The sequence below is a fragment of the Lipophrys pholis genome (assembly GCF_963383615.2).
Source record: "Lipophrys pholis genome assembly, chromosome: 5".
In the NCBI taxonomy this organism is placed as follows: Eukaryota; Metazoa; Chordata; class Actinopteri; order Blenniiformes; family Blenniidae; genus Lipophrys; species Lipophrys pholis.
In genome coordinates, this window is record NC_137628.1 from 581,987 (window position 1) to 593,874 (window position 11,888).

An 11,888-nucleotide genomic window follows, 5' to 3' on the forward strand; every position below is an offset into this window, starting at 1 on the left:
ACAGAGAATTGACCAGGCAATGCTGATCCCTCAACATCAATACGAACCGCTTGATGCCCAGATGAACCACAGTGCTGGAGTACAGTTAGTATCAATTAATCAGTTTCAAATCAGGTATGGCTCATGTATTTTAGAATATCACAGCTTTGATCAGGTAAATCATTTCTTAGCTGGTTGTCTATAATGTATGGGTCATAGTTTACTGTGTGAAATCTGTGAAAAAATAATGTTTAATCAGCATAATTAAGCGGGGTGATTCATTAATCAGTCTATTACATTGTTTAGATTATGATTTTATTTTTCCAACTGCAACAATTATAACTTATATTCACACATTTAGATTTAGATTTTCTCATCACTGATTTTGTTAGAAGTTGATTAATGTGGGAAATACACATTCAGTATGAGACATACACATAGTCATGAACAAATAAATATATAACAGTGTCATCAAAGACATCTTTCATGTTACTTTGAAGCACTCTAAATTATTGCTGCACTCTGCTTTCCATCTTTGTTCAGGCCTGTCCGCACCACCATTGTCCAGCGAAATATAGAATGCATTAAAAGAACAGTTAACCCATAGACATACTCAAATCACCAAGTCTGACTAGTCTGGGAGGTTTTCGGGGGATTTATAAGAGATTTTACATATACCATTTGGATTCTACAAATCAAGCAGGCCCAACTTTAAGTCTTAATTAATCATGACAAGACCAACACAGGTTAAAAGATAGTTCCAGCAATAGACTGTTAGAGCATGCAGATAGCTCCTGGTTTCAGGCTGAATTGACACTCACCATGTTTGCAGTCTTCATCTGCTTCATCATAATTTTTCTATTGAAACAAAAAGAGGAGAACAAGGCAAATAGTTGATATTTGAAAGTCTGAATACACATAAGCTCCACAAATAGATATCTTTCCTACACAGCAGGCTTACTGTATCATTATAGGAATTAAGTAGTTTATATAATCTCAGGGCTTAAGTAACTGGTGTAATTTGAGTGCTGCGGAAAGAGAACATAACAGTACTAGAGAGAGAAAAACCAGAGTTTCTTGTTTCTAATCTCAACCTTCTCTTCATTGTAATTTGGGCAGTGATTTAAAACACAATTATCAGCCTATGTCATTTGGGTGTATTAATTTGAGAGGTTCATTATATTTTGTTCAATGATAGACTTCTGCCACATAATTACATTTTTTAGGAAACTCAGTCAAGTATCACTTTAAAAAAAAAAAATAGTATGTATTCACAGAGATATAAAAAGGTTGAGGATCACAGCCTAGAAGAAGTAAAGGGAGGTCATTTTGGATTAGGCAATTTCAACCAATAGTTGATCAACAAAACTTCTCACCAGCTGCAGGAAGGCAGCAATCCTGTACAGCAGGGCACGGCTGCGAAGGGGTCCCGTGGAGGCGACGAGGGCGGGGGGGCTGGGCGGGACGGGGGCACCTGAAGGTGGGGCTTGGGGTGAGAGGACCACCAGGGCATCCGTGCTGTGGCTGACTGCCGCCTCGTACTCCCGTCTGGCTAACGATCTGCTGGCTTCTTCACATGACTTCTCCGCTCTCCTGTCCGCCATGACTTAGGGACAAAACGTCTAAAAGCACAAGAGAACATACCTTCAATCCCGATGTGGGGAAAAGGAGAAAAGAAAAAACTTGCTTTTTTTTGTCTGCTCTTGGGTACTACCAGTTGTTACCTGAACCAAAATGCCAAACCAAAGTACAAACAACATTAGCAGTGCAACCTTTTGTGTTTTGCTCTTTTCCTATGCTGTCCAGCTTCACCTAGCACCTGGACTACTAACAATTATTACATAATGATCTGATTAAAATCATGTGAAGTACACACCTATAAATGGATTGGATCCCATTTAAGGGATCCCATTGAGATTACAATTAGACCAGAGAAGGTAGGGTGTTTTGACAAAAAGCAAGTTGTTTGGCCATGAAGATAAGAAGCTAATAGAGTTGGGAGCTAACTACTCCATCCTCAATAAAAGTCACAAGTGAGCGATCCTGGAGAGAATGCTTCCACACGGCACAAGCACTCATCTTTTCCTGATCAGAGACTGAAGAAGGAGAATATTGCAGTTCCAGAAGAAACACAACAAGCTTCATTGGTGGAGCTAAGAAATCCCTCTTCATACTGGCGAGCGTCGAGGTAAAGCTGGCTGTAGGATCATGTGGCATGTCACAAAGGGCCAAGATGAAATTGCTGATGGAGAGACCTCATGTCTCGTTTACATAACCAGTGAATACAGAGATCAGATTAATGTGGTGTGTTATATGGACACAGAATATAATGTTTAAGTTTGTAGATCAAGCCCATGATCCGTTGCAAAGACTCTAACATATCTACAAAAAAGTGAAAGTGATCATATGTCGATGGGATGAAATATAATGAAATGCAGATATAAACGTTGAGGGCTACACGCTGCTGGAGTGGCCATCATTCTTTCCTCACAGTGAAAATGCCCCTAGTTTGAGTTCAGGATTGGGGTCTTTCTTAGTGAAGCATGGATGTCCTCCTAGAGTGTGCATAGTTTTCCCTCTCTGCTGGCCAGTGGTCGACCGGGCCTCTGTCCACCATGTACACTGCCTTCACTGTTAGTAGGTTTAAGATTGGCTCCGAAACAGCGCCACCCTGAGTCGGATAAAGTGGCCAATACGCGTTTAGCTATTGTGAAGGGAAAGAAAATCTCACTATAAGTAGTACAATAGCAATCAGAGCGTGAAATAACTTCAACACAAAGTATTCAAAAAACCTACATTGTTTAAATATATCTTTCTTATCACCGTTGTTTCACTATCTAACTTGGCAAAAAGATTTGTTGAAGTTTCAGTCAGAATGTTTTGTCTAACTAATAAAATATAAAGTGAAACTCGACTGACTGAACAAGATGTATAAATCGTTTCTCACATCTCCTGACAGAAGAACACTCCTAAACCTCTATAGACGGGTCAACATTGGATTTACAAGTCTTACAAATGAAACATTTATCCACAACACAGGCTTTGAAAAGGGGAAGGTCACAAATGGATGAAAAAGTTCCTCTTTTTCTTCTATGTTGACGTTTGCGAGTTTTAAATGTCATTGTTTTACAGCAAGCAGCAGTCCATCATCATCAATCTTCTCAATGTGGACTTACAATTTTAAGATTGACTAGAACAAGTTAGTTTGCTCGAGGAATGAAACTTATAAATAAATCAATAATAAATAAAACTACACATCTACTCAGTGTTGAGCGTAAAACACTACAGATGTGTAAAAGTGTTGAAGTCTAAATCAAAGAGCTTTAGTTATGATATAGTTATGATTCTGGACTCAAAGTGGATGATCAACCTTTTTTTTTGGGGGGGGGGGGGGGGGTTACCAAGATGGTAAATTGACATGACTGGAAATTTGGAGAATCTTTTTCTAAATTACAATATAAATTTAGTGCATGCTTTTAAACTATTCAGTGTTTGGGGTGGATGAAGGCGTATACCACTTCCCTCCCCACACGTGTCATGACCTTGGCGACAGTAAAGTTCACCTGCATTGTGCTGGCGTGTGAGCAGAAGGTGGTGCGGCCGGGTTCACTGCGTCCTGTACTACAGGATCACCAAAGCAGTTGAAAAGTTTAAGATAATGCATGTTTTTCCAGCTACACATTCATATTGTGGTTTGTTAAACAGTTTGAATACACCTTCCCCCAGCTTATTTTTGGCTCCTGTTGCATCATCACATCTCACTTTTGGTTCTTCAGATGTGTTCATGAACTCTTGTGTGAAGACATTTCAGAGAGCAGGGCCACGAACAAGTGAAAAGTGGAATGAATTTATTTCTAATGTCAAAGTTGAAATTTGAGTTAATTGTTTATTCTAAATATGTTTTCTTTAGTTTCTCATGAGTCACAAATTGCAGAAGTGTCAATTTTGCTGTGATCATTTCTGGTCTTCAACGAAGCACTCTGGGTAACGTGAGGCCAGCAACCACCAAAAAAACATTTAATTGTGCTTCGATCATCTGGCGTGTTAAACTCTGCAGCTTCTGTCACTTTTTTTTTTTTTAAAGATTCAGCTTGGTGGACCAAAACAGTTAGCTCTTGAAAACAACCTATTTTTTCTGCCCATCTATCTTTACCGAGGGGACATGCCCTGCAGACGTCTGCCCTCCGACAGCTGAGTGAACATGTGGGTGATCTGTGTGGGTAAATCATTGTGCAGATAGGAAGAGGCTGCTAAAAGCATTTCCTACATATTCCGTGTCTCTACTCACGCGCTGTAAATAAAAACACATTGGTCATGTGAGAAGCCCCAGGCATTATGTGAAGAATTTCTTTTTTGATATATATATATATATATATATAATCTCAAGCTCGAAAATCTGTAAAGGTGGAGTCAACTGGTGTCATGTGAGTGTTCAGACTGAAGGCTAACTGACCATGCAGAGGATAGGCTTTTATAAGGGCGAGACGATCTGACATGGGTGGAGAGTGTGCCGATGACACTTCACAGACGCTACATGAATTTGGTTCAAGTTCAAACTTTGGCTTAAGTATTGTCCTCAAATGCACTGATAAGAACTTTATATCATAAAAACAGATTTATTTATTAGGATTTAGTTTTGCTGGGTTTATCACTTACATCAACACATTTTGCCCATCCCTCTTAAAATAATTACTTTCTAATGGCTTATTTATAAAATGGTATGTACCCAATAAAGATTTCAAAATTGTTCTATATTCTTATTAAATGTCACCCTTAAGTATCTTAATTATTCCAATTATATTTCCCAGGCGTACAGGCCTCCACGCTGGCTGCTAACAGACGCTATAAACTCCTCTGGCATGGTGCATGTTGATGTGTTAGGTTACAGTTTGCTCATTAAGTTGGAGAACACAGGTTAAAACTATATATTCATTATGGGAGTATTTAAGGGCGTGAAAAAGCTAGTAATTTTTCGAATAGTAATTGTAACATTTAGGATTGAAATTATATTCAATTCCCGAAATGTGTTGCCGCCAAGGTAAATAAATTCATGTAAATACATGTTTTAATTATTAGAGTTTGTTGACCCAACAACAGGTTGAGTTGTTTGTTTTCAGACAAGGAAGGAATTTTCTTAAAAAATGCACTTTTAAAGAAACAACAAATAGAGCTTTCAAATAAATGATGTTCCCCGTTTCTGTATGGAGGAGGAAGCTGTGTGTGGTTGTCAATGGTGGTGTGAAGACATGACCAACTACTTTACTGCAGATTGAATCCTCATGTATAGAAAGGCATACATTAAGCCATAAAAATCACGTAATGATTTCTGTCATAGTTGCTCGAGCCATTTACAAGAATCCATACAATATTTTCAAATAAGTGTTTTTCACAATGCACTAAGTTCAGAGTTAAAAATACATCACATATTGTCAACATTTGGAAGCAGCTTTTGGCATAACAAATGAAAGATTACAGATGATTTCAGAAAGCTTCTAACTTGCAGAGCAATCCAATATGACCATAAAGAAAAGATTAAACAAATTTGAGATAAGTGCAACACTAGCTGAAGCTCCATGGTACAGAAGTAATCCAATTAAAATGACACTGTGTAATCACCACTATCTGATTCAATTGTCCCTATCTGACTGAAATTACAATGAGACAGTGGCGTGGATCTGTTGACGATCCAATCACAGTCCATATTTCTTCCAAGTGTCGTTAGTGTACATGTCTTTACATAAGAATAAAGTGTGATGCATCACAGCTTTGAGGAAAAAAACTAAACAAAGCCTAAATGATCAACGCAGGAGATGCAGTGCCTCATCCCGATCAGACCTTGAACAAGTGAAAATATTGCAGTTTCAAAACAATAATCAGGCTAACAAATCTTTCCTATGTGCTCGTGGGCTTTCTGAGAAGTCACAACCAACCAACATCACAGTCCAAAGCATTGAGACTGAAGGGATTCATAACCTCAGTTCATATAAACTCACACATCAATCTGCTCACTTTATTCAGTGTCCTAGTAAACAAGACAATCTGAAATGATTAAATTAGAGTGACAAAAAAAATTAGACAGAGCAACTGTTTATTATGCAAACAAAATGGGATATTTTGTCATTAAAGCAGCAACACTCAGCAATTTTCATTTTCTTCATTTTTTTAAAGGGGGTCAAAAGTAAAACCAAAACAGATCACAGTGATGTGATATGATATGCAGTACAGAATTTGGCATTCTCAACTTTCACACTTTGCTTCTTGACGCCAAGAGAGAGAGGTGGGAGGATCTGTTTTGTTCATTCAACATCCTGCAGTTTGTTAATTTCTGATATCGTTTTACTGCTTCACAAATAAGAAACTTCACTAAGCCCTCCTCGCAGCACGGTCTGCCAGACCCATCTCGTGCTGTCCCACAGCCTCCTCCATGTCTCCGTTGGGTCTTAGGGGTGTGATTACAGCACTTCAGCATTTACTTAGCACAAGTAAAACTCAATAAAACAGTTAATCAATGTCCATAGTGCCAAACACTAATATCATTCTTCTCGCTGTGAGAACTAATACATGAATGTAATCCTAATTAAAGGCTCCAAATCACTTTTACTAAATTTATCAAGTGCGACCCCCCCCCCACCCCCCAAAAAAATACCTTTAAATCATCAAATAAGGAAAGAATATTTTTTAAAGAAACAGTTCGAGAATTAGTCTTGGTATTGATGAATTCTCAAAAACGAGCAGATGTGCAGAGTTCTGTGCCCAGTGAACATCGCTTTTAAAGCTTCCACAGTCGACAGTTTCTACGATTCCTAACATTGGCAAACAATCTCACCCATTGTGAACTCTGGTTGGAGGCTGGACAATAACCTGGCCAGATACTATTTGATAACCAAAACAAACCAAAATACAAGCTTATGTTGTCTGAGTGTTTCTGCTTCAATAAATGATTGGATTTTAAAATGTGTCAACCTGTTGTTGGTCTACGGTTCAGTTCTTTTTACTGCACGACGCACCACTCCAGTCTTTTCCGAAACATTTAATCAGTACCTTGGCAAAAACAGCAGCATGTGAACTGAAACCTTGGTCAGAGATTACATGAGGCGGCGTGTCCTCCTCCACACACAAGGATAGAGGGATATGCTGTGACCTGCTGGTAAACAACACAGCCTCAAACACTCAACCTTGGCCACGAGCCTTGTAAATGTTGGTACCATTCCTCAATGCGTTCACCATTATCACTGCAACTTATGTCAGGGTTGCCGATTAAAAAAAACGGTCTCAAAAATAGTATTAGTTCCAATGAGCAAAGATGGCTGATGGAATAAGATTTGAGTTGCTAATTAAAATTCCACAACATTTAGCTCATGCTGAATCTCCATTCACAGCTTTTGATTAAGGCTGGTGCAGAAAGAACAGGAAAAGAGTGGAATCGTTCCAGGAAGTGTTTGGAAGGCACACAACAAACAACTTCTACATGCTGAAGCTGAACTTTACAGAGCATGCAAGCATAAAAACACAGAGAACAGCACACTAAACTCAATCTATTTCCTATATCAGGACATTCAATCACCAGCCCACATATATAAATTTACAGCAGAAAGGGGTGAAGTAAAAGCATTTAAAATTGCATGAACAATATCAGAAAGTTACTCATTGAATCAGAGGAAGAGATATGTGGACGAGGGCAGCTGTTTCCAGTACACTACCCTGTCACTGTAAAATCAGACTGTTCTCACTTAATTGTACAATATTATACAGACATATTCCACAACATTTACTGAGGCTCACATATCATTGCTTTTTTTGTTTATTTCACAAAACTAGGAATTAACATTATATGCAGTGAATACAGTATTTGCACAACATGCATTTCTCTCTTGCAAAAAAGTTGCTGTAGAGAGCATCCCAATCTCAATATCAAGGTTATGTGCAGCATCGACAAGTACAAAGTGAGTATGGAATGAATGACGAGGCTTATGTATGACCTACACCCAAGATGTGTAGTTTTGATCATTGTGAAGGCCACAAACATTTCACTAACAATACAAGAGGGCCAGCGGTCACCAAACTGGTCTCATGCAAGGGTATATATATATATATATATATATATAAGAATTGGGATGACTATATTAATGAAAAGAATTCACTACATGCCTCTACATTGGGCTAATGCATGCATCTTGAAATACATTTTGAAACCCAGTAAATTGAGAATATATTGAGTCCTCAAGGGAATTTATTTAGTTTAGAAAATTGGCTTAAGGACAATGAAAGAATAGGAAGAGGGGGCCTGCATGTGACCTGTGCTTGGCTTGAGCAGTTAGCCTTGTTGTTTCTGTGAATGTGTCACCGAACGTGACAGAATATGGCGTTTTTTCACTGAGAAACTGCTTTCAATAGACAGAAAAGTGAGGCACTGACTAATTCACTTCCTGGAAAAGTTCAAACCTACAGATTAAAAAACACATATTTTGTGTAAACTGGTTCATGAAGCATCCTGTATGTTACAAACACGAGGCAGCTTGCCAGTAACAAAGCACACCGTTATACTTCAATAACACACTTGGCTCATGTGGAGCGTCTTAAATAAAATGATGCAGCCACAGTTTCCACAACACAGATTAGTGGAGAGTGGATTCACTTAAAAGCAGACCAGATACATGTGCTTAACAAATAATGGCAGTCATAACATATTTACAATCAGTGTAGATACACTATTGATTTGTAAACATTCTGAGAAAGCAGTATATAATTATCACAGTATGGTTAAGCCTCAGGCCTCTGCTGGTGTGATCACACCAAATCAATCATATTTCAAAATCTGGAATAAATAACTTACTCTTTTGCAGCTCTATAATGGGCTCCAGGCAATTTTTGTTATCAAATTCAACCCGTCACCTCCTACACAATTTTGGATAGTGCTTTATCCAGGTGGAGGTCAAGGGACACTGAAGCATAGGATTGATTGATTTAATTCCCAATGATAAACCTGTGATTGTTCTCATCATCACATACCACAGCTTCATTGTCAACATCAAATATAACTGTGCTGACTTCAGGGTCAGCTGGCCCACTGGATCTTAGTTCTGGTTTTTATGGGTGGCTTCGTATTCAGTCAAGTCCAAAGGCAAACGAGCACCAAGACATTTACCTGCCAGCTTTGATTATATCACTATCCGTCTGTGAATCAGGGTATCATTTATCTCACCTCAGACAGCAAATAAATCCAAGTGTGTTGGAATAAAAGTGTTACCCAAGATTAAGGAAAAATAGAAATAGCTTAAATGTGTGTATGTTATTCCCAGGTATGTTTCTTTCACTTAATAAACAAGATTTGGAAGACTAATTTCCAAAACTAAAAATAAAAGCTTGTTTGTATGTATGATTTACTCAATTCAGTACAGTTTAAATAATTTTCTCCATGTTTTAGTTTAGATTACACCATGTGAGCACGACAGTATGCATATTGTGATAGCCCTTGTAATGAAAAAAGCATTATTTCTATACTAGATCGGGATCAAAACAGTTAAAATAACCAAAGCATTTTTACACCATGAGAGATTGACAAAATATACTTTGAAATGTCTCAAGAGTGTCAAGGGTTAACCAAGAAACTGGGAGATCTAAAGACCGAGGTAGGTTTGGCTTGAACTAACACATAGAGTTGGTGATTGCGAGTGGAAACTAATTTTGACATTATTGCGATATGAAGTCCAGTTAAGAGAGGATAGCTCGAAGCATACGCAGCGTTTCACACATCTATTTGCAACTGCAGGAATATCTGTTACCTAAAGCTGGAGCCTCAAGCCAACCACCTCACTGAGGCAGCAACTACAAATAGTTTGGCGGGATGCGCTGAAGGAACACCTGCCTTATTTTAGGTGTGCAGCCGTGGGATCCTGCAAGATGGTCAGCAGCTTCATCTGCACAATGATGCCCGACAAACGGGTTTTATAAGCTAAAAGAAAGCCGTACAGGATTATAGACGAATTTCATCCGGACCTCAAGTTACTTGATTTGACAGCATCGTTAGCAACAATATGCAATAAACTTGTGATTTTTTTCCCCCACAACTAGATCGGTAGATATCAAGAAAGCGCAGATAAAAATAAAACAAAACACTAGCGTTGTGCAAAAGACTAGTTCGGCGAGTCGATGGGTAGTTCTAGCTGTTGTTTGTCTGGAAAACTTGTCATGACTGCTGCCAGTCGGAGCGATGACGGCAGCGCTACAAAGCCTAGCAAACATCCCGCTGTGTGGGTGAACTAAGCGCAGCGCAAACATAGATGAGGCTAAAAACAGTGTGCGGAGCTGGCGGCGAGCTGGCTGGCCCAAAACACGGCCTCTCCCGGGCCAATGTGGCGAGCTCACAACAAGAATAGCTGGCTGGTTGTTCACGTTAGCAGGCTAGCTGCTAGCTCCCAGGTTCGCCGAAACAAAACGGGTTCGGGCCTGCGCTCCGGCCGCGGGCTCCGGGCGCAGAGAACCGCCGTGACACCGTGTTGTTATGGGTGCATGAACTCAAAGCGTCCCTTGTTGCCCTAATGACTCATGGCGGGGATTCGTGTTAGTGTCTTTGGGGTGCGAAAGACAACTGAAAGGGCTGAAAATGGGAAGTCAACACTTACCTAGCTTTACTTTCTACGCCATCTTGGATCCACTTGTCAGACAATCGCAAAGCATCATGGGATGCACTCATCTGAAGGTTGAGGGCGAGCGCGCGTGCCTGCGTGCGCGTGCGCGTGTCTATCTGTGTATCTGAGGCCTGTGGTGATGAAAAATAAAAAAGTGGGGTTTTTTTCATATCCATTCTTTATTTGGACGTAACTGTTTTTATTCAACGATATGATAAATTGTTCATGTAAAAATTGTGACATCGTGGAGTTGTTCTTATTAACTATTAGCCCTATTCACAACATTTCCCCAACTTGTTTGTGAGATTAAAAACACCCCTCATACTTCTTAGCACAAGAGCTAATAGAAAAACATTTTTTTATTTTATTTTATTTTATTTATTTATTTATTTATTTATTTATTTATTTATTTATTTATTTATTTATTTATTTATTTATTTAATTATTTATATTATGTGAAATCTGAAAGGCATTTACACATTTGTGATCCATATCTTTATATTATTATTGTTATTGTTATTATTATTAGTAGTAGTAGTAGTAGTAGTAGTATGACTTCTTCTCTATGGAGCTTCCCCTCCTATAATCTTTAACCGATTTGAACATAGCGGTAATGCAACTTTATGGATGCAAACTGCCCAAAAGAAGAAGAAGAAGAACCAATTTCAATCATTTCTGCTTTTCTTTAAACATTTTATATTTAGAACCGTTAACAAATAAATCACAAAAAACGTCCCTTTCAAAGTGGATGGAAGAGGCTCCTCGTGGAGGAGATCCCTTTTCACTTCCTTCAGCTTCGTCAGCATTACAGTTCAGCTTTATTCAGCTTCAGCATTCACACTTGCATTTTTTTCTGGGATTCAAACCTCTAGTTAATTTGACCAGGCAGCTGCTTTAGACCTAAATGATCTCTTTTACAACACCTGGCCAAAATGGCAGCATTAAAAACAAAGGATGATATACTGGCAAACATAGGGAAGATATCCCTAATAAACAACAGACTGTGGATGTGTTATAGTCCATCAGTGGTGGCCAACATAAGGCCCGTGGGCCTAAACCAGCTCACAAGAGGCTCCAATCTGTCCGGCCTATAACCATTAAGCAAATTGCAAAGAAAACATTGATTCTTCGAATAAATTTCTTAAGAGCAGCAGACATAACACAACACTGACACCCGAGCTGAGCTATCAGCCATGTTGTTTGGGTGAGTTTGTAAAATCTTCTATAATGCAGCAGCTATAGAGGCTTTGGGATGTTTCACTGCACTTTGCACCAGAGGGT

At 38.9% G+C, this 11,888-nt stretch overlaps 1 protein-coding gene across 2 annotated transcripts in view; it reads right to left on the reverse strand.

The window, feature by feature from the left end:
- Positions 1 to 10,647, reverse strand: part of helz (helicase with zinc finger) — a 55,258-nt gene extending 44,611 nt beyond the window's left edge. For both annotated transcript variants that reach the window (XM_080463708.1, XM_080463709.1), the window contains exons 1-3: positions 10,602 to 10,647; positions 1,356 to 1,601; positions 801 to 837 (exon numbers count right to left, since the gene is read on the reverse strand). In XM_080463708.1, the coding sequence (XP_080319834.1) occupies positions 801 to 837; positions 1,356 to 1,583 (265 nt within the window). In that variant the 5' untranslated portion in view covers positions 1,584 to 1,601; positions 10,602 to 10,647. The remainder of the gene's footprint in view (positions 1 to 800; positions 838 to 1,355; positions 1,602 to 10,601) is intronic.
- Positions 10,648 to 11,888: the final 1,241 nt, after the last annotated feature.